The sequence below is a fragment of the Notothenia rossii genome (assembly GCF_949606895.1).
Source record: "Notothenia rossii genome assembly, chromosome: 4".
Classification (NCBI taxonomy): Eukaryota; Metazoa; Chordata; class Actinopteri; order Perciformes; family Nototheniidae; genus Notothenia; species Notothenia rossii.
In genome coordinates, this window is record NC_136902.1 from 13,463,224 (window position 1) to 13,487,800 (window position 24,577).

General features: G+C 38.9%; 1 protein-coding gene across 2 annotated transcripts in view; it reads right to left on the reverse strand.

Annotated features, from left to right (window-relative positions):
• Positions 1 to 24,577, reverse strand: part of LOC307035045 (metabotropic glutamate receptor 4-like) — a 197,070-nt gene that overhangs the window by 42,296 nt on the left and 130,197 nt on the right. For both annotated transcript variants that reach the window (XM_079674000.1, XM_079674001.1), the window contains one exon: positions 10,890 to 11,106. In XM_079674000.1, the coding sequence (XP_079530126.1) occupies positions 10,890 to 11,106 (217 nt within the window). The remainder of the gene's footprint in view (positions 1 to 10,889; positions 11,107 to 24,577) is intronic.

Genomic DNA, 24,577 nt, shown 5'->3' on the forward strand with positions numbered 1-24,577 from the left:
TTTAAATCCCTGTGTTTCTTCCCCTGGCACATCACTATAGTTTCTTTATCAGTGCTTCAAGGCGTGATAAATAGCTTTTTGGCTTTAACGTCATTCTTCATCTTAAGCTGCTGATCCTGCCAGCAGCTACTTCTGTGTGGTCACAATCAAAGAGCTGTAGCAGCAGAAAATGGCCGGTGGTGTTTTTAGGCTCCCCACTTCAGTCACTCAGTTTTATAGGGCTTTATGTGACTTTGCTAATTTGGGAATGGTCCTATTATCTGTGGATAATAGATTTTATAGTTTTAAATGTGAGGATATGATGCTTTTCTTTCTCGTATCTACAAAAAAAAAAAAATACGGTCTGGAGGCAGTCAGTCACCTAAATTAAGCAGTTACATTACAACACTTTCCTCCGTTGGCCTTGTTTTACGATTTTTTTGCATTTATTAGACAAAATTATGAATTTAATAAAGAGGAAAATAATCAGCTGATGAACTGGTAATGACAAAATCTGTTTATTAGTTTGAGTTCAAATAAAAAAAGCCATTTATGAGTCTAAAGAGTTTGCGTGGTACCTACTGTAGTATTTAGTAAAATAAATATATAGTTTACATTCAAATTAAACTTAAACTTTGGTAACAGGGTTTCACATGTGCAATAAGGCATTTTCCCCGAGCCAAACATGTAAATGTTTAAAAGCCTGATAACAGTTTATCAGCAATGAGGGGATGTCACATTGATGGCAGATGATAATTGTAAGTTACTGAACCAAATACTATTCTCTAAATGTATTTAAATTATACGTAACAGATATACTGCCCATTCTGGCTTCTTTAAGGATGTGCTGCCCCATCAGACTGCATCAAGGTTCCCAGCTGCCCCCTGAGCTGCAGCAGGATCCAGCAACGTGAAGGTTCATCCATTTTGTGATGAAGTGTCTTCACCTTCAGTATTGCCTGTGGCCGGCCCCGGGAGCCCCTGAGAGGCAGAGCGGCCTCTCCGGGCAGCAGGCAGCCGCTCCAGTACGGTAATGAACAATCCTCAGATCAATGCTCCTCTTGTTGAATTGCTATTGTGCCAAAATATTGTTTTAAAGGCTTATGGCCTCAAAGTGGACCAGGTTAAATATTACTCCTTTAAGTAAATCACGACTTCAGTGTTTTAAATACCAACACATTACATTACATGTTACTTGTTAGACGCTTTTGTCCAAAGCGACTTACAAACGACAACACGTTTCGCAGAATAGATCACCTTCTGTTTATTTCTTACCGCAGCTAATAAACTGTCAAATGAATCATTAGAGAGAATAGCTTTATGTTGAATCAACTAAACCCACAGATGTGAGTTTTGTTCAGAACGTTAAGTTTGTCATGCAGTGTTAGCAAGTCTCTGTGACATTATAGTGATACAGAACATTATGCAAAAATATGTGTAGCAGAGTCTTGACAATCGTTCTGTCTTTGCACACCTGGAGCTAAAACCCTTCAGTGATTCTCAAACTGTCGAAAGGAACCAAGTTCCAGGTGGTTGCAGCAAACATAAAGCTATCCGTGGACGTGTAGCTGTGACAGTTTCAAAGACATGAAACCATTTGCAAAATGCTGCACACTGCTAATCAAACAAGGTAATGAACAGTGGAAAATGGAAAAGTACTAAAAGAGCAGAGCAGCATGACAATGTAACTGAAGTTGAAATATAAAAAGAGGAATCCAATTAAAATGTTACCGTTTAGCAAATGGCTTTCAGTCAAAACAAAAGTGAAATGCGTATTGTCGTGAAAAGTGTCCGAAGTTTAAATTAGTTACGTTTTCTAGTTTGATTTATTTGATCACAATATATAGCTAGAAATCATCTTTAACAATAGCTATACAAAAGTGTACAGAAAGCATAAACTAATAATCATAAAATCTTATACTGTAGCCCTAAAATCTGCCAACACAATATTTCCACATGTGAATTCATTTCTTTTTTTTGGGAACCAGACTTAACGGTTGAAAGAGCGAGACAGAGGGGATGTCACGCTTCAAATGGTCCCTCGATTTCAACCCCAGTCCTTTGAATTGGGACCGATGTCCACATCAAGTACACACTCATACTGTATAGCTGTTAAACATGTGAGCTTCTCTGGCCTCCGGTGAAATATTCTGCTCACAGCTTCACCTGAATGATTGTTCCGTAGTATGAATAATGCCAGCAGGTGAACAGTGCCGGGGGTAATGGGATAAATAAGAACGATACAGGTGGTTGCACAGTCAAAAATAAATTCACATAACGTCTCTCTTAACTCTCAGAATCCCAACACAGTATTCATCAGTACTCAGTGAGGCCTGACGCAGGATGAGCAGCTGCCTGAGCCTGACAGGGATTTCCTGTGTTTGACATGTTGAGCCAAGGGGACATGAACTCCTACGCTCCTTCCTCCTTATCCTGCTTCCCTTCCGTTTTTTCTGTCTTGCACTCAAAGTACGAATATAAGAATGTACAATAGAGAGAAAACTCTGTTGAAGCTATATATTTGCATAAATACCGTATAAATGAGGACGGTAATTCTTTCATCATTGCAGAATTAGGCTTGTTTTTCATTCGTATGTTATGCCTCTGTGACGTTTTTAAATGCTTTAATGTTCAAAAGGACTTATGTTGTGTCCCTTGAGATCACAACAATGGTCCTTAATCTAGACTCCAATGACATAATCAGTTTAAAAATCCACCAGAGATGCAGACTGAGAGAGAACAGAAAACAGTCTTCCTATTTTCTATAAGCCTCTATGAACATTAAAGAGGACATACTATACACATTTTCAGGTTTATATTTGTATTTAGTGTCTCTACTGTGATGTAATGTCTCCATGCTTTAATGTTCAAAAAGCTTTTTTTTGTACTCATACTGCCTGTGCTGCAGCACCTCTTTTCACCCTCTGTCTGAAACCAGAGCCCTGTCTGCTCTGATTGGTTAGCTGGTCGGCTCTGTTGTGATTGATCAACTGCTTAGGGATGTCCCGCCCCTTCGCCTAACACGTGCAATGTGTTCGATGCGTTAACTAGGGATGCCAGTGAAAAAAAAAAAGTCTCCATAATCGAATATTACTTTTTAAAATCGATTTTATTTATATATTTTTTTATTATTATTTATGTTTTTTTTGTTTTTTCTGGCTTAGTTTCAATGAAAATATAGACTAATGCTAATAATAGTAATAGTATTAATAATTGTAAATGGCCATTGGTTACACCACCATTTTGTTTTACTGTAAACTTGGAGGAAGCCTGCGTGCAGAGCAGACTGCTGCTGCAGCACGCCACACACCGACCCCGCCCCCACCCGAATAATCGATTATTATTCGCCAGGGCTGCCGAATAATCGATTTTGATCATGGTCAGTTTCTGGCAACCCTAGCGTTAACTCAGTGTTTCTCAAACTTTTTCATACCAAGGACCACTTAACCAATTAAAAACACTCGGACCACCTAACTCCACAAATATCCAAAATCACATCGTTTTTCTAGAACAGATTACAAATCGCCTGAAAATGGTACGAACAAGTGGCAACATGTGTGATGAAGGTGTTGCGCTGGGCTATATCATGCAATCGAAAGTGAAACTCCATTGCGGAGATATTCCCGCGAGAGTGCGGAAAACTTAAATGTATTTATTTATTTCAAATGTGAAATGTTACCAATATACTCACGGACCACTTGGGACCACACTTTGAGAAGCACTGCGCTAACCAATAGAGTATTACATAATGATGTCACTATATTATGGAAGTAAACAAAGGAGTCCAATGGAGGCGTTGGGATTGTAGCCTTTGCAGATCATTGACATGTACAAAAACCTATGTCACACACTACAGGAAAGGAAACGGTAACAAAGGTTTCCCTATTTGTATTGCCTATACAATACATTTAAAAATACGATCAAAACCTCTGTCACTCAGGTTAACAAGTATTCAAGTCCGTCCTCTTCACATTTCCCTGGTGACAAAGACATCAGTATGCAACCTTCATTTCTAACATTTGCATAATCTCCATGTCATCCCTGGGCTGCTGTGTGACATCTCTGCCCTCCTCCTCCTTTTGCTTCAACTGTCATTTAAAAAGATTCATTATGATTTGAAATTATCCATCCAACCCTTTGTTAGTGTCAGTGTACAGACTTGCAACAAAAAAAAGTGTGTATGTACTTTTAATGCTTTATATTCTAATTGTGTCACCACCTGAGTTCCTAAAATCTGCTAAATTGTATTAAAAATACATATTTAATAATATTAAAGAGTGCTGTGTTCACTAGAGGAAAAAACAATACTACTTTTTACAGGGTGAGCGTCAGCCTCCATTACTGCGGAGGACTTATAAGCTCTCTAATAAGGACCCTGGAGGCACAGCAGAGAAACAAACAGAGAGAAGGACTGAGGGAGAAAAGGCTTTCGCATCAAGGACAGTCCTGCATTTCAAGGGTGACAACAGCAAGACATCCCACAGAAAAAGTGTTTCATCGCTCTTTTCTTGTAACCATTTTCCATAATGACACTCCAGTTTTCGTCCCAAGGGGCGGTTTGATAGATGTCATACAATGGGAATGACCCAAATGAAAGCACAGCTCTCTGAAAACAGCTCTGCATATCGGAGGTGGAACGCTTCGGTGACAGTCCAGCAACTACAGATGAAATGATGTCTGACATATTGATTTGCCATTAGGAAAACTCCCCTGATGATGGCACCATTCGGCATGCCAACAAGTCAGGGGCTGACACACTTTGGAGAGCAATGCAAACAAGTTTTCTATGTGAAGCTCTCATGCTGTAACATTAAACATTAATGCGTCTCTTCTGTAGCATCACAGCTGAGACATATTTTACTGGCTCTGCTATTTCTTTTTCCAGTGTAAATTGACTTCGCTTTTTACCTCTCACCATGTCATTTTCTACAAATTTCAGTTTGACAATTTCTTACATGGCCTCTTTTGGAAAAGGTGTGAAACATCCAAAATACTTTTATCAATATACACCCAGTTGGATATGTTAACCTGACAGGACAACATCTTTTACTTTAGTTTACATAGAAATGAATTCTAAAATGAATTTCAGTTTTCAAATGATGCACAATATGCAGTGCACATCACCATGGTAACAGGAGGCGAGTTGCCTTGTTTGACACCAACATGATTTTACAGCTCCGGGCATACCAATGTTGGACTTTCTCTGCATTCTCAGTCTTTATCACCTATTGAATCAATAAAATGACTACGTTAACATGCAGTTAAATTATTTCACTCCATAGTGTATCATATTGGGATTTAATGGTCTCCTATTATACTCTATTTCAACAATATATGATAGGTCTCAAAAATATACAAAACATGTCTCTGAAGTGTTTGGCTCGAAATACTAAACAGATCGTGCATGTAGCATGCCGTAATCCGTATAGCAAATACTGCTGATTCTGTGTCTGTAGCTTTCAATTTAAAATACACATTGGTGCTCTCGGAGGAGATTCAGATGATAAGGTGGGTGGGTGTTACCTTAGTTAGTTATTGGCTAATGGTTGCCCAACCCAAAAAAACTGTTGTAATCAGAAAGTTGCCAAATTTGATCAGCTCATTTTCAGACAGGTCTTTATATACATGGATCACCAAATACATCTCTTAATACACTGGTGACACATATTTATGTATAAAAGATATGAAAAGGTGGATTTTTCACAATAGGTGACCTACATCATTGACCTAGTACAGTACCTAATATGAAGTTGACTGATGTGTCGCTACACATACAAAACAAATCCAAAGACTTTCACTAAATTCCTATAAACCAAAAAATAGCAGCTGTAGCCAAAATGTCCATCCCTTTGGTAGGCAGTTGAAGTTTGCAAAACCTTGAGTAAAATATGTTTTCTTCTCCTCAGAATACAATCTCCTTTAGTACCAAACACAACACTTCCTGCAGACAAAATACATTCAAACAATAAAATATAGGAAATAATTCCTTATCCCAGACAAATGTTGAAATCAGTAACATTAAAGAAAGTTGAAGGCTGCATTCAGAAAAAAATCAAGTTGAAAGAAACTATTTGGATCGTAATATCACATGTTGACGCCAATGCATCACAGCATGGTTATTATAATCTGTGTACTATTTGAGAAAAAATATGTTAAAACTGAGTTTAGGAGCCTCATACATGGCTAAGTACAGTACGTCTGGTTATTGATGAATGTGAAAAGACTAAACAACTGGAAGAGACGCTGAAGATTTACGATTCATCTACTTTGATTAGGTGTTAGAAAAAAACAAAGACATTTTGTCAGAAGCACCATCTGGATTATCAGAAGTGTGTCAGGAACATATTGTTTTCACTTTGAGTTGAAACATTGATGGTTACACATCATCACTGACATCAGAGGATGCTGTGAGTTGAATTTAGTGGAAACAAAACTGTCATTCATCTTTAAAACATCAAACCAATCCTTTAAGTAATCTTAACCCTGTGGTAGACTTAATGTACGAAAGGCTCATCTCACAGAAACATGACAGATTCTCTCGATTGTCTTAATTGTTTTTCTCGCTCTTCTCAGCTGCACTTCATGCTTGCTCTCACTGAAACACTAAAGGTTATTTTCAACCTCCTCTGAGATATCGACTGCCCCAGTGTCAAACTGTTTCCACTTCGCGGTACCGATACTCATGTCCAGCCAGTCTGATCAAATACTGAGTTTCCACTTTAATTCAGTTTTCACTTGAAAGCCCAGGGTTTAGGGGACAAATGATTCGCTGTACGGCTGGATCGTGTGTCATCTACCATCTAAAACAAATCCTCAGCACCTCGTACATGAGGTATATATATTATACGATTCTAAAAATCTTTTATTTGACCTAAATAAATTGGATTCTCTTTATCATGAAGCAAATGTACAGGCAGTAAAACCGAATGGGTTTTTGAAATGCCGGACTACTTTTGATGTTTTGATCATTCTGTCTTTTTGATCAGACTGTGAGACATTTTTATATTTGTCCTCTAGCTCACAATAAATAGAACCGTTTAACTGCAGGGTGCCTTTAAAAGAAGCCAAATTATATTAAAAAGCCATACAATTAACTTATGACTGCAGGCAACACAATTGAATCTTACCACAGACAAACCAGCTGCAGTGTGTTGATGTTAGAATGGCACATGCATACCGTTTAGTCTGTGGGACAAAACCAAAATATCTTTAGGCCTAGCATCTCGGCTAAGATGACCTTGAGAACAAATAAATGACCAATTAAAAAAAAAAAAAGTCCTTCAAGTATATCGCTTTAAATACCTAAAGATTCATACATGCACACAAACAAACATGCATGCATACACAAAAGAAAACACAAGATGCTATAAAATGGTTAAGAAAAGCAAAACATACAAAACAAAACTTATACCAGAAAGCAGTAAAAACTAGTCATGACTTAAATGAGTAGGACTTCTTGTGCAAGGAAATATAAACATAAATAATATTGAAGTTACTTTTCATTCTTTATCTATTTTAGGAGCATTACATTAGTCATGGAACAAATGCTGTTTTCCCTTTCCGTCTGTTTCAAAAATGTTAATAATCATTGTCACACTTTATTTTTACAAACAGCATAAATTGAACAAACATACATAAATAATCATTTGGTTTGACAAAGCCTAAACAATCTACTTATTCTGCTTCAACAAACCTAAATCTGCTGTTCAAAGCTAAAACCATTTTCCATATATAAAGCGGCACATTGAATCAGCCTCTGTGACATTATGTGGGCGAGACTGTTGCTCAGTATACGGCCTATAGCTGCTTAATGAGATAGAACATTTGGCCAGTTCTGATCTGGCTGTTTCATTATGTGAGCAGAATGCTGCAGAAGCCATTTAGCAGCCAGAATACCTGTGGCTTTGGTTTTGACAGAGCTGCCTGCCTGTCATATAATCAATCACAGCCAGAATTGGGGAAAAAAGCTCAGGGGAATCAAACAATGGCTCCACACGTACCGTAGCAAACAGACGTGTGTAAATGTTTAGCAACCATCACTCTAGTCATCAGATGTAAAGGAACTGAAGGGAGGAAGTGTTGACAGATTTTTGTCTGAATTTTTGTTTACAAGCAGGCAGTGAAGAGAGTGCAGTCTGAACACTGATTTGACTGTGTGTTGTGTTGACAGTTTTTTTGCATGACATGTTGTCTCCAGCAGTGTGGTGTTTCAGTCAAGTGGCAGAGAAATTTGAGAAAGTGTTCATAAAATATAAAAATTCTTTCCTCTGTTCCACCCTGTGTGCGAACTTGTTCCAAACTTGAAGCCTTATCTTGACACTGCTTTAATCTTTGTGACATTTCTGTCATCAAACCAGGCAGAGATGAGACTGGTGTAATTTACATACTCAGGCTGAGGCTTCAGTCAAACATACCCGAGAGCCATACTAATGTATTTCAACACGAGGCTATAATGAGATTACAGACCTTCACCATCATTTAATTATTATTTCTTTGGTCGTCAGAATCTGCAGGAAACTGATTGATTTTGCATTTAAAGGGGCCCTATTTAAAGGGGCTTTTTCGGGTTTTCCATTTCCTCAAGTGTGTAATGTTTGTGTGCATGTAAATGGTAATAATAAGCTTAGGCTCAAATCGCACACACACTCCTTAGTTTACTTCCGTAACATAGTAAAATCACTATTTAACACTCACGCTTCTATTGGTTAGAGCTCCAACACATTGTGCATTATAGGATAAGGGGCGGGACATCTCTAAGCGGTTGACCAATCAAAACAGAGCCAGTCAGCTACCAATCAGAGCAGACTGAGCTCTGGTTTCAGACAGAGGGTGTCAAGAGGTGCTGCAGCACAGGCAGTATGAGAAAAATAAAGACCTTTTTGAACATTTAAGCATGGAGACATGTAACAGTAGAGGCACAAAATACAAATATGAACCTGAACATAAGCATAAGAAGGCCCCTTTAAATAAAGAGAGTATATACATGAGGATGTTTACCTTTCGGAGAAATGTTTGGTATCATTAGGACCCTTTATGCATTATATCATATTATAATGCCCTACTTCTACAGTTAGTTTTAAGTAGAGATACAGCAATCTGACTTTTTAAGTTATGATGGAAAAACATGTGAATTATAAAGAACTGATTTACCAAAATACTCAAATATATGCGCAAGAGTAGGCCTTAATCAGCATTTGTCTCAGTATCTTTAGATGTGGACAAACAATTATGTTTTAGTTTAAAAAGACAGAGAGAGAAAGCTCTGTTGCGTTGGGTTTTGAGTCCTTTTTACATGGGTAGGCAAATGGGCAGCTGAGCCGGGCAGACTGGAGGTCTCTCTGCAGGAGGAATCTGCTGCTGGTGCTTCTCCAGGATGACTGATGATGGGCAGCAGCTTAGAGCTGGCAGAGAGAAAGGGACGCAGTGGCACAGAGTACTGGGCATGTCGGTAGTTATTACGTTCTTCTTCAGAAAGGGTCAGAGGTCAGACTGAGCGTGTTCCAGCAGCTCCCTGCACCAAACCCTCTATATTCCCAACACTGTACAATCATCTTTGTGTTGCTATTGGCCAATCCGGCAGCCTTACTCTCACACTGTCACTGCTTTTCAATAATTGACAATCAAATTAAATAAGCATTATGTCTGCTCTCTGCACTTGTATGTGTCAGATGTAAATCTTCCCTGGAGTCAAGATTTGGGAGTGCAAAGTCAGATTGCATATCATTTACACCACAGCGTAAATCATGGCCAAAGGTCTCTGTTTTATAAGACATACAATTGCAGTAAACTTGTCTTCACATTGTGTAACAGTGAAGCAAATACAAATTATTATTAAAGTTGTGTTTGCTCCGAAAGAGCTGGTGTGAAATGTCATCACAAGCTGATTTTATAGTGCAAGAGAAACTAAATTAAGACTAGCCTTTGCTTCACAGGGCTAATTAGCTTTTATTACAACAGAAGTGTTATATGTGCTAGCATTGGATAAAAATAATAACTTAATACTAAAAATGTCTTCTTTTTTTTTATCCTCAGTGTCGTAGTCTCAAAAAGGTAAAAACAGATAAGGAAGTTTGACATTGGTCAACGGGGTACAATTCAAACTCGACCAATGTTTGTCCTTCAAAAGTGAAGCTTATTGGTGATTCAAGTCCCACATGTTAGACTGTGCAACTTAGCATGTACAAGTTATCATTTTATCTATACCTTCATTTATGTAGCATTTAGTTTGACGGATTTCCAAACAATTTGATAGAACTAATACAGCAAAGAAAGCACTTTTTCCGATTGACTGGATAGTTTCTATTATGTGTTGCAGCTAATATGATTCCTAAGACCTCACTAAAACAAAGGTTAACTACTTAAGCTGTTTCTTCATATTGAGTTAATTCACAAAGAATGGATTTGTTAGCCTCTAATGTCTAAGTACCATGATTTACACATCACTTACGCAACCTATGCCTCCTCTACAGGTATGATTCAAATAAGACATTATGTTTATGATATTAGAGTTTGAACTTGTTCATCAGGGGAGGTGAAATGTGTCTTTTCTGCTTCTGATTGCATTTATCCGCGTGGCAGAGTATACGTTTCGTCTTTGCACTAAGAGCACAGCAATTGGACTGAAAGCTGAAGTGCTGACCAAGGTTTTCTTCTTGTGTTTCCTTGGCAGCACAGTTAGGGTTGCTTTTAACCTTTGTGGATACTTTAAGAATTACACAGCTTATTTTTGTCCTATTTGTGCAGGTTTAGCAACTATGCAATGTTTCAGTGTTTTCGCCTATACATTTCTTGTTCTATCACAAGAACACTCTCATTGGTTCTCAAAATGAGATTCACATCGCTATAACTATCATCACAATATTCTGAACAAACTCTAGGATTCTTGTAGGTAGGTTTGAAGAAAGACTCACCATCCTCCCGAGACTTTTGGATAAAAGCGTCCACTCCACTTTCTCCATAGTTTCCCTCGGAGGCCACAGTGGAGACGTAGTTCCAGCGCATGGCTTTGACGATGTCCACCATGGCCTGGGCCTGGTACGTGTCCGGGGGCACCACCCGGGAGAAGAAGTCGTAGCGGGTGTTGTCACTTAGCTCTGGAGCTGTGGAGGCGTAGCTCACCTGAGGGATCTGCAGGAGAAGAAGGTGATGTGGTTACACACTGGGAATTATAAATAAACGTTGTGTTAATGTTTACATGTTCAGAAGGATAGTACCTTGTTGTTTCATGTACATAAAATGATGATAATATAACACATACATGTAACATCTGCTGAAATCTGAACTGCTCCATGGTTGTTAATTAGCCTCGATGGTTAGCACATTGTTGCTTTAAATAGTCCTGATGATCACAGGCTGAGCAGCAGCTGAAGTATACTTTCCACACCAGTCAGGCAACACTAATCTGCTCAGGATTTCACACTTGTTTCAAACATAATGTGAGAGGTATTTGTTGTTGAAAACATAAAAGCTGATGATCTGCCTCCGGAGCTGCAATAATACCCTGGGTTCTTGTCAGAAATCACAAAGATGTTATTGTTGAATAGGAAAGTCTAGAAACCATAAATATCAAATAACCTTAGTGTGTACTTTGAATAAAAAGGGAAACCAAAAAGGTCAAATGTTGCAGAATAGGTTGAAAATAATAGAAGTTAAGCTTATTGAACCTGCCTTCAGTTCAATAAATACATTTCTTTACTCGCTGTTATTAAATGATAAATAAATAAGATAAGTACAGTCCATTTATCAAAGGTTTTACCATTCTTAGTTTTACAATAAAAGTATTTTAGGAGCTGCCTCCAGCAAGAGCTTCGAGTTCGTATGTAATCTCAATTTTTGCTTTCTCAAGATAATTGATTTATAGATTTTAAAGCTTGTAAGATGTTCTTATGGCTTCTGTGCTGCTCAGTTTGGAAGTTGACAGAGCAGATTTTATATGTGTTTCATGGTTAAACTTCAAATACAGACACACTTATTATTTTTTTGTCCTGATTCTCCAGGGTTGATGAATTCAGGCCGTAGACGTGGAAGTCAGAGTCGCGGCTGCTTTAAACCAGAATAGAGTTTGACGGAGTATGAGTCAGGGGGAGAACATTTTGTAATGTGCGTGACCCAGCACAGTATTAGAGTGGAATACTTGTCCTGAAGCCACTTCTGCTTTGTAGGACTTATTAAACCAAGAAATCATGTATCTTTTTTACAATAGAGGACAAAAAAGAAAGAAAAAGAACATAATGTTAGCAAAAGAAAATGTAGCTTGGGAGTATTCCTTTGTTTTTGGAATCATGGGAACCTTTCCAAAGATGTACCGATCCAACTCTTATTATGCTATCAAAGATAAATATGGAGGCCAGGGTGGTTGACTTTGCCCGTTCATTTCATGACTCACACTTAAATGAAATGGTGCCCATCCTTTTCAAATACTGTTTGTCTTGGCAGCTCAGCGGTGCTCTGGGAATTTGGGAAAATGTTGTCACCTTTGAGCATCCCTGCTGAGATGGAGGGATGTGAGGAAAGATAGATAAGCTTACTATGGTATGTAAGGTATGTAAGGTATGTAAGGTATGGTATGCTTTTTTGCATATCTTAATTAAAAGATAAACCCTTTATGTGTTTGAGGGAAAAAGCTATCATACATCCAACAATGCTACATAAATGTTAACCACAGTCTTCCTTTAATAATAATAATAATACATGGGACTTTCTATAGCGGGACAGGAGGTTGGCAGTGGCAGAGCGAGTGGGAGCGTGTCTGTGGAGGAGGTCAGTCAGGTAGGATGGGGCCAGGTTATGGAGGGTGTTGTATGTCATCAGAAATATCTTGTACTGAATTCTCTGAGGGATGGGGAGCCAGTGGAGCTTAATGAGGACGGGTGTAATGTGTTCACGGATTCGGGTGTGGGTGAGTAGACGGGCGGCGGAGTTCTGGATATATTGAAGTTCGTTGAGGATTTTTGCAGGTGAACCATATACTCTAAAAACAAATGCCTTGGCTCAACAAAGAAAATCAACGCAACAGTTTGCATCAATGTTTATTGAGTTAAGACAACTTCTAATGAAATTGTCTTAAAGCAACAAAGTTATTTGAGTTAGGGGAGAAGGCTTTTCCTCTACAATCAGAGATGTTTTTAATGACCAATTACTTAATAATTGGTCGCATATACACAAGTTTTGAAGTTGTTCCGACTAGTTTTACCACATGATTTAAAAGGAATTTTAAGTTGTATGTACTTAATTACCCTCACTCGGGATACAAGTTTTTAAGTTGATTACTCCAAAAATTAAGTTGTTCCAACTTGTTTTACCGTATGATTTAAAAGGAATTTTAAGTTGTATGTACTTAATTACCATCATTGTGAACACACGCTTTTAAGTTGACAACCATTTATAAATTAAGTTGCTCCAAATATATTGTATTCAATAGTTTTTTTTCTTAGCTTTTTCATGTTTTTGCCTTTAAAGAAAGAAATTAATTGATTCCACAACAAAAATATTAGGCAATTCACTTTTTATTTTGAACTGCATTTGTTTATTTCAACACATTATGTTTCAATCAGGAGAGAATTCATTTAGTTTGAACATTTATTGACACATGCCATATGATAAGGTGCATGAACACCTGAAATCACAGCTGACTGCAGGAGAGAGGAGAACCATTTTATAGTTTGGCTGCAGGGCGTTGATTAGCTGCTGGAGAATGAGGTGAAATGTAATAGGTTAAAGAGAACGCCTGTGATGAGCTGATTATATGCAGCTGCGGAGTGAATGTATATAAACACCCTGTCTTCCTGAAAGAACTTGCGCTGAGCTTCATTTCAATCTTGAAAAAAAAGATAAATAACACAAATTTAAATTGCTCCGCAAATAATAAATAAACACATTAGCCATATTACCATGGGAAATGGGAACACAGCAAATAAATGCTGCCATCACAATGAACTTAGAGGCCTTTGCATATTTAAAACCAGTGCCGAATATATAAAATCTGTAAAGTTTTTGTAAAACTACAGAAACAAACTCTCAATGGCCACCAATCTGCAGATCACACACATCAATTTTACAAAAGATGTAACAAAGATGTTTACTCTGCAGACAGTCATTATTTCAAACAGTATGAACACATTTAACGCAGAATGCTTGCTCATTCATTCGTTTCCCTCGACCACGATGGTTGCCATCGTATGGTCAGATCCTGGGGTGGACCGGTCACTGATGAAGGCGATATTCATGTCCTTTTGAAGCACATTAAATAATAGCTTAGCGCATAAGAGATAATGAATTAGGTAATTGCATACTTTTTAAACGGCCACTCTTAGCTAATTCAGAGCCATTATTACCAGCTGCTAAAGCAACGCTGGTATTGTTTTCACCTATTGAGTCTGCATGTGTGTGTCATCAAGGCAATGTGGTCCTGAAAACACACAGAGGTGGTTTTGAGTACTTTGCCTAGTGTTTAAATGCATGTGGACAGATTTGGTCAATCACAACCGTGCAAGTTTTAGTGTATCTTCTCATCGTTTTTGCAGGTTCTATACAATATTTGAACTGGTTAAGTGAAGAGCAGAAGCCACTTTTCAAATGTTACACAATCCTTTTCCCATGCCATTACTGTCAACACCTATCCATGCTGAACGTTCCTAAGAAATTATTGATTGGGGTCTGGCCAAAAGTGCAATATGCTTCAAACTGACAGAGAGCAGTGCTTTTGTCCTTGTCTCTGTGCCCATGGATTTTATTTTATTTCATGATTTTTGATTCCGTCGCTAAATTCCTTGAAAAGGTCCTCTTCCTTTTCTCCAAGGTACACGACAAGGCAGCGGATGGCTATAGTTTTCTGCGTACTTCAAGTGTATTGTGCTATTTTTGAAAAAGGAAAAAAAAGATAAATGACCTACTGTAAATGAATATGTTCTGAATGGGTGACTGCCAACAACTTGCATTTCAATGACAACTCTAAATAACGATCCTACCTCAAGAAGCATGTCCTTGATCTGCTTCACGAGATTCATTTTTAATAAAAAGCGATTTCACAATAGTAACCAAAGTATTTTTACTCTCACAGTAGTCTCTACTACTTTGTATCCTCTCACAGAACTATTCACAGTTCAAAGGATGCTAATTTTGGTCAAACAGCAATTTGCCTATACAGTGCAACAAGGCTCTACTGTATTTGAATGACAAAAGATGAAACTCACATTAAAATGTCCTTTGTGTATTTCTATTTGTCTTAACTGTCGTAACTTGTCCACGCATGTTAAGTGGGAGTGGACTTGAAATCCTTAACTCAAGGTGTGGAACAATTAAGTTATCAAGCCAATTGCATTACTTGCTACAACTTGAATTTAGTTTTAAGTCAATTAACGCAGAAATCAGAGTTCAAATTTCACACAATATTAAGTTGATGTAATTACCAACATTATTACGTCAACACAACTTATAAATTGATGTTGGCAACTTCAAATGTTTATCTAAATCAATTAACTCACATTTTTATCTTGCAACCATGCATTTAATTAAGTGGAGGTGAAAGGTCGCCTCAATTCGATTTTAGAGTGTAGAGGAGACTGTTGCAATAGTCCAGACGGGAGGTGATGAAGGCGTGGATGAGGGTTTCGGCATCAGTGGGAGAGAGGGATGGACGTAGACGGGCGATGTTTTTGAGGTGGAAGAAGGCTGTCTTTGTGATCTTTTTGATGTATCTGTTGTAGGAGAGGGTTTGGTCAAATATGATGCCTAGGTTCCGGATGTGAGGGGAGGTTTGAACTGGGAAGCCGTCTATGTTGAGGGTGAAGTTATGGATAGGTGTGGTGAGCTTTTTGTGTCCAATGATTATTATTTCAGATTTATCGCAGTTGAGTTTCAGGAAGTTAAGTTGGAGCCAGGATTTTATTTCAGTGATGCAGTTTGTCAGGATGGAGTGGGTAGCAGTGGAGATGGGCTTGGTGGAGATGAGAAGCTAGATGTCGTCGACAAAGCAGAGGAATTGACGGCGGATTATGTGACCAAGGGGAAGCAGGTAGAGGATGAAGAGTAGGGGGCCGAGAACTGAACTTTGAGGGACACCTTGGGGGAGAGGAGCGGTGGGGGATTTGCAGTTATTGATGTAGATGAACTGGTTTCTGTCAGAGAGGTATGAAGTGAACCAAGAGAGGGCAGTGCCGGTGATGTTGAAGGTGGTTTCAAGACGGGTGAGGAGGATGGAGTGATTGATGGTGTCGAAGGCAGCGCTGAGGTCAAGGAGGATGACGATGTTGAGGTTACCTTTAGGATAAGATAAGGTGGACCTTTATTGATCCCTGTAGGGACATTCTGGTGTTATAGCAGCAATAGAATAAGACAGAAACACAGATGGAACACATGGGAAAACAAGAATACAAATGAAATAAAAAACAATAAAAGAAAACAATAAACATGTAGTTATAGTATGAGTAGAAAAACTAAAATGACATGAGATAAACAGGTGACTTTACATATATACAGTTATGTATAAAGGTTAAATATATCCATCCATTTAGATGTACAGGTAGTATGAACTGCACTAACTGCAGACAGACCGCTGTGGCAGTGATACCCCCCCCCCCCCCCCCCCCCCTCACCCCACACAGTGGAGGCCTTTGATGTGGTCATCTGTAGCTCTGCACTGATCCTGATACTACTGCGTTCCCCCCTCCTCGCTGCAGCTTGTTAGAAGCACAGCTGTTCGTTCTGTACTCCTGACCTCCGGCCTCTAACAGCTCATGTGACTCCACACACACTTTCTTCTTGCGACAAGGATCCTCTGGGTAAAGCATGCACAGGGGGCAGAGAGTGCATACGCTCACATATATGAATGTAAAATATTTCCCTTTGTGTAGTTTCATCGTAATATGTAAGCGTTATGCTTCAGTGCTCGCTCTGATTTATAGGTAGTGACTTGTGATGCTGCCAACATGCAAGTCAAAAGCAGCCTTATTAATTCAATTCCTTTTCAAAGAAGAGGAAAGGCATGGGAGGGGTATCTGTGGACCATGTGCATATCAGCCTCCCGGACTGATGGCTCTCAGTTGTCCCTGGCCATCACACCGCACCGTGTCCATGAACATTTCTGCGTCACTTGTCTTGTTTTCAGCTATAATTGCTTGTGCAAAATTGCTGTGCCTCATGAACTGTGAGCACTGAATGACATCCTTGTTGGAGGCTGACACGCTTCATGCACGTGTTCCTCCTCGAGACCCTCCGGGAGGTCTTTGAGTCCTGACTGTCGGCAGTCAACCGACTTGTTGATTTAACAGCTTGTGGTAACAACGGTGGTACACCTCAGCCTCAAGTTTGCTCACTTTATATCTGCATCGACGGGAGCCAGAACTTTTCTGCCTTTTACATGTGTGTGCCTCTCCCTTTTGGTAGCATAAAAAGTGTTATTTTTTCTCACTGCTTTGACGCCATGAGGCGGGATCTAGCGAGATGAAACTGTTATGCAAAGGTGTTTGGAAGGTGTTAATAATGTCTTAATTTAGATTAATTTAATGTTCCAGCACACAGCAGCAATGTGCAAAAAACATCCTTTGAGTCATTGACACCTTCAATTCACCCTTCAACTTTGAGTTCTATTTGTAAATGTTGCTAAATAAGCACATTATGTTCTTCGGAATAATACACAAGGTGAAAGTGCTGGTCTGTAAAGATCTCAAGTATTTTTTCATGGCATCCATCAGCATTATTCAAAGTTTCCTCTTGAAAAAAGACAACAAAGATAACATATAATTAAAGGTAGGGTAGGTAATTCAATTCAGAAAACACTTTTTGTTATATTCCATGGAATGCTCTTAACATCCCGATAGCAATGAATATATTAAATGCTTTGACAAAAAATACTTTAAAAAAATGTCATCTGTGGAAGCCGTGGCGCTGTAAAAAGCACGACCAATCATCTGAGCCTGCCTGACTAAAATAACTGGATGGCCTACCTGCCTGTCAGCCTTCCATCTGTGCACAAACTTATCTCGTGCCCTCATTAGTCATGTGCGCGTTTGTGTGTGTTGGAGGAGGGGCTCTGTAAGGGAGTCTGAAGGAAGGGGCAGATTTTTTTCGGCTGCGTACTTTCAAATTCTAGCGCACTCGAGCTGGTTTCTCCATTCTTACCTACCCTACCTTTAAGAATTGCTGCTGACATGCTTGACTTCACCTGCTGGTCCTGCCTCAGTTATCGCTGTGTACTGCAAAAGATCTTCAAAATCTTTTCAAAAGGGCTTACAGAAGAACAGGTCGTTAAAAAACCTATAGTGCAATGGTTTGAAGAATGATCAAATAAAAATTAGCGTGGTTATTGGAATTTGGATTTAAATCTTTGTTGCAATACAGTCATGCAATACACACAAAATATCTAAGCAATGTTTTTTCCCTGATCCGAAATCGCTCTCTTGTTTTTAAATGTTCTGCCGTCATGTCTTCTGGTTCTGTGGTGACGTGTCTAGTCCCTTATCTGACAACTAAGTGGGTGCCGCAGTGAAGCCGCTCTGTGTTGTATTTCTTACCTGAGGGATTTTCGCTGCTGTAACAATTACACAATTTCAGTTTTCTGTCAAGAACCGGGAAAGGCAGAGCTTATCGTGTTTGTGTTGGCGAGATTTCTTGCTCACTGGACTACAGCGATAGTCCTGAACAGTATGCTTCCTCTAATAGAAAACAGTCTCTTCTTAGCGTTGAGTCAAGAAATTAAATTCCTCAGCAAAGGCCCCCTCTGATCCTCTCATGGCGAAACAAAAGAAACAGGGATTTGGAGGCAAAATAACGATGTGTGATGAAAAGAGAATATGCCATATGCGAACGAGGAGAGAATATTTTGGCAGAGGTTTGACTTATAAAAACTGCATCGTGCCGTTACATTTTGCATGGCTCTATACTCACTGCCAGACTGTGTGGTAAAAATATTAGTAGTTTGTTGGAAAATGTTTGTGGCTCCAGTTTAGTGAAGCAATCGTTTCAGGCTGCACTTCCTGTGCTCGGGAGGTGAGCTCTCTGTGACCCCATCACTTCACCATGTTCCACCCCCATACACATGTTTAAAGAAGCACTTTAATCTGCACCCCAACACTATCCATTTAATCGCTAATGAGCTTGGGAAATATGCTTAATTACCGTGATGTGAGTCTCAAGCAGATTTTTGATGCAGTTTTAATGTTTAAATCACTTGCTTTAAATAAATGTGCCTTTTTAAAATGCAATGAGTTCATTTGGCTCTGCATCACTGCAGAAGTAATGATGCTCATTAGAACCATACAGAAATATTGTACATTGTACTGTTTGCTCAGGAACAAAAGCATTTGTCAGGCTCTGGAAATGTTCGAGTCAATTCTGACAGTATATTTTTCCTCTATGCAAACAGAAAGAAAAAGATTTGCATGAACTAACTAATGTGTTAGTCTTGTTGACAGTTACGCAGGCCTGCTGTTACTCTGTGTGAGGGGCTTTGATATTTCATCCAAAATTATTATGAGCTAAAACAATTGAGACATAAAACTGCAGAGCTGTGGTGTGTGATTCTTTTTCAGCACATTATTATATATATGTAGCCATCAAATACATATTTTAGACCCTAGTAAGTTTACAATCCACATATTTCCTTAAAAATCCGCTGAAGAATCTTGAATGAATGCCGCATTCACAAGATACGCGCTCAAACGGCTCTGCGCTGACCCTGCCGTTTTGTTTCTGGAGAGAGCTGTGCCGCCCAACTATGCAAAATCACTACCCTCGATGTCACACAACGCTCAAAGTTCAAATTATTTCCACTTTGACCTTGTTTACCGCTGACCTTTCAACACGCAACCAATCAGATGACAGCTGTTTGTATGGCCACAAGCTAACATTTGACCTTTTTACAGAGGTTTAGCAAAAAAGACTCCACCTCTGGGCCCATTTGGGTGGAAATGGGCGTTTTTGCCGTTTCTCTGGAACCCATTGGTCGATTTTGATGATTGACATCTCTTTTTGACCGCTAGAGTCAATAGAATCGAGGGAAAGTTCCACATACACGCACAGGTTAACAAAAAAGGAGTGAGAGTGACGCCAAAACCGGAGCTTCAACATACTCTGTTGGCAGCTAATTTTTATTCTCCGATTTTTGCAAGAAATTGAATTATGGATTATCAATAATTTTTTCCAAGTGACAGACACATTGGATTAACCTATGGATTAACCTTCAGCCACGTTTTTTCTCATTTTAATGCCATTGAACACGACTTTTGATCAGAATAACAGCTAAGGTGAGCATATCTCCGTCTTTTGCTACCTATACGTTGTGCGTTGTCTGTATTTGCTTCCCCTGTCACGAGTTCTGATCGCTCAGTGATGATCCTTATATTTTTATAATCTGTGGACTCTCAGGATGTAAGCTTGTATGTGCAGATCCAATAAGTATATTGATCGGTATAGCTAGAGTTCTGTGCTAACGGCGTTAAGATCTTTTCGCACAGGGTTAATTCAGAGGCTCAGCGTAGCCTTGTGGGTTTTTTTTGCAAAAAAAAAAAAAAAAATCATCATTTAGCTGAGTTTCTTCCCGTTACATGGATATGAAACATCCATAGTTTATTCAATCTTAAGAAGCCCTCAGACACTGTTGCTTGCAGATGTTGTGGTTTCGGACCCGCCGAAGGATCCGTGGGGTCTAAGAGGATGGGCAACTTCGATGGTGGTGGGGGCCACATAATTTATGTTCCAAGTGAATCTGCGGCCACCAGGGGGCCGCAGATTCACTTGGAACACACACACACACATATTCCATGTATTGTATGTAATTATTAACAAATATACTAAGTCTGACATCTTCATTGAAATGTTACAATCTTTCAGGGAACATCCTGTAATAAGCTCACTAAACAAATATCACAGAAATGTTATTTCATTTTTAAAAGTGGCATGTTTGTATTGAACAGGTTATTTAACAGTGGAATAAAACTATTTTAAACTATTGGATAGCATGGAAAATGTGTGTGCATCAAGATTAAATATTATATACACTTGTAGCCTGTCTCTGCATTCCCCTTATTCCACAATAAGGGGAATGTCAACACAGACACCTGTCAACCCGCACTCTGCTGTTCCTCATCGCCGCTCCCTCTCCCTCCCGCTGGAATTATGAATGAAAAGCGTATAGTAATCATAGATAACACAGCAGGGTCCGTGACAGTTTGTTTTCATCTGATTTCAAATAAACAAACAAAGGTTTTTAGAATATTAAACTTGTTTCGCCAAATTCAGATGATAAGGCATAATTACAAGCGGTAACTTAACGTCACAGCAGGCATAATACCTGCCGGTGTTTCCTTTGAGTGCTTCCCCGGGAAACAAACACAACACACACAAACGCGTCACAGATTATTTTGTGGTATTTGGCTGCCAAACAAAATCATGTACGCAGCTCGTGACGTAACTAGGAGTCTATTGGACGGTATCAGTACTACAAGTAATTACGTTGTTTATAAATCAATCTGAGGGCCGCAAAAAGAGGAGGTGGAGGCCGCATGCGGCCCCCGTGCCACCATTTGCCCATCCCTGATTTAAATGCAGCTTTAAGGCTGACAAAATAAAACAAGCTTGACCCTAAATGATGACCCTACTTTCCTTTACTTCTGTCTGAAATCTTAATTTATTCATATAAAACATTACATTTTTGGCACACAACAATTGATTGTTTTTTAAACGGCTCATGTGTTGAACGAATGGTTTGTTTGACGTCCATAGCAACAGTAACTATGGGCAGGGTTAAGTCGGGGGTCACTTCCTCTTGACTCCTTTGCCTTTCCGCATCTTTGAGAAATTGCTTCCAATTTACAGAACAGTTTCTCTCCTGGTTTTTGTGTTCTGTTAGATGTGAATACAGTTCACTGTGTTTGCTTTCTGAGGACCCCCACAGAGCCAAACGTCTGACACCCGCCAGCACCTTCAGGCAGACGGTGAAGCTTCCATCATTCAATTAAGAAGCAGCTGAATACAACCCTGGATATTATCCAAGGTGAAGCTTCCATCACTGACTCCCCCGCAGTGTAGACTTCCATTTTTACCTGGGATAAGTGAAACAAAGCTCTTCCTGTCATCCTGATCATCAAACTGTTGTGATGGAGAGCTTTTTTATGATGCTTTCTTAATTCAAGTCTCATCATCAGACTGTTTCACTTTGTTTCTGCCAAGTTAAAGAAAGGTTTCTTTTATCTACAGCTCGGCCAGACCCAGTGACTAACTGCAGAGCCAATCTGCTGAGTCATAAAGCGCATCTTTCAACCCATTGTTACTTGGATCAATATGGTGAGACTAGAGGAACAATGCAAGCTGCACACAGATCAGCCAAGGATCTTAACTTTCTATCTGCAATGTATCACAAAGGCTTTACGCATTTTACATATTCCCTGTTTACAACTCTTTGTAAGAATCTCCACTATTTCCTCAACAATAGATGAATATCTTCTTATTTTCTCAAGATAGAAGATGTTTTAAGTCAGTTGCTTCAAATTGGGCAATAAACACATTGAGAAGACATTGCAACTTATATGGTTATCATAATATTGATAAATGCATGTAGCATATTTTCCTTACATTGTGCAGCCTCTAAATAGGGCAGTAACAGTTTGTGCATAATGTACCAATTAGAGGATGAATATGATTTACTGACAGCAATCTGTGATGTAATTATTGATCAAAATCATGCCAGCTATAGTGAATGCCATGACCAACACCGTGACAGTCTGTAATCACTGATTCTGGCTGGATTACATCTAACAGTGACAGATTGTATCTCTGCACTGTTTATATCACAGCCAATTTAAGTGTTGAGTAAATGCAACTTTCTAAATGTTGTGAAAAACTTCTAGTTTATCATTTATGATAGCATGATCATGCTTAGTTACTCTATTAGCAATGTGTTAACCCTCTTTATAACAATTGATCAATTATGCTGTGTCACTTCCTGCATAAACCACTCTTTAATTAGGCTCAGTGTGCAAAACTGAAAATAAGGTTAATCAACAGAAATGTTTGGGGGCCGGAGGGATGGCAAGGAGAGGGTTAGGGTTAGAATAACACTTTTTAAGAATGTATGCTACTGTATATACTCTCGATCTGATCATTTATGCTCTAACTTTAGTATTCTTTATTTATTTGTACTTATTGTTTATTCTTTTCTTTTCTTTTTGAAGCAAGGCAAGCCTCATTAAAACGTTATCTTCATCCTCTTCTTGACCTAAAATAAATAAATAAAATATCCTCCCCTTACTCAGAATTGTTCAATATGTTCAGCATGGCCAATGTAAACAAAATTGTAAAAAACAGACTCTGTTTTCGAATAAATGGATGGTTAATAAGCCAACACATGATTTAGCCGGGTGCCGTTGTGTGGCTGCTGAAGGACCTGAGCACCACAACACTTTTCACTTTACTTCCACTGCGCTGCATTTGGCCAAAAAACAATATAACAGATGACGTTGTAGCCAGATGTGCTTGAAATTACACAATGCTGCATGCCCAGTCCACGCTGAAATATTCCATCAAGTTCACTTTTTCAAAAGAGTATACAGTTAAATCACAAAAGGCTGTCAATTGAAGAGATATGCTGTAGAGCTCTTAGCCCTTTGACCGCTCTCAGCTATTTTACGCACTGCTGGGTTTCTTTTTTACACACAATGATCTGTTATGGCTACTCTATCTGAATGAGTGAAATAGGCCCCTTGCACATTTGTTTGTTGAATGGCACAATACAAATAAGTATGAATTAGATCAGAATAAATTGAAGCCTAAAGTAGTTAGACATCAGATGTCTAAATGTTAGTTATAAACAGTTTCATGAGTCAGGCTTGTTAAGGAAAGCATAGTTTATGAGTTTAGTCATTTATTTAAAATGTAATATTTATAAGAGGTTATATTATGTAATTGTTTGTTAAGTGATGAATTAGTGTCTCAAAGATTTGATGAAGCTCGAGGCTCTTCACAGATGGTCGCCTTATTTGACTGATTATTCTGGATAAGCTTGGAATCTGTGTTACATCTTATGTGTTGTAAAAAACAGAACAATATGTTTCCATTAGATCCTTATGATCCCTTTACCATGAAGGAATACAACGGTTTTTTTCAAGATTAGAAAGTTGCCACTGCTGTGCCACTGTGCATAGAAAAGCCATTCTTAATTTGGACACTTCATTTCTCCTTTTGTGTAATGACCACATTTATACTACATTCTGACTATGTTTGCTTGCCAGGAAAAAGTGACACTTACTCGAGACGGTTTCTCGAAAGCAACTGTCTCGCAGCCTTAACAATATGACACAAAAAGCTGAATTTACTAAACTAAAGCTTTCCTTCCCTGCAATCTGAAAGTTTAGCTGGCTAGCAGCGAAACTTTATCAGTGTGGATCCCTCAACTTAAGTGTTCTCAATAAATGCAATTCGTTATAGATTCAGGAGCCTCTAAAGCCCCAGACAGACACAACTGTCAGACATTCCTCTAAACAAATGTATTTATTCTTCTCAACGGGTGAAAGTAAAACAGAGACATTAAGAGCTGTGTTAAAATACTCCCAGCTCCCGTTCTCAGTGAAAAGTCCAATGACAACTCTCCCAAAGCTGGGGGATATGG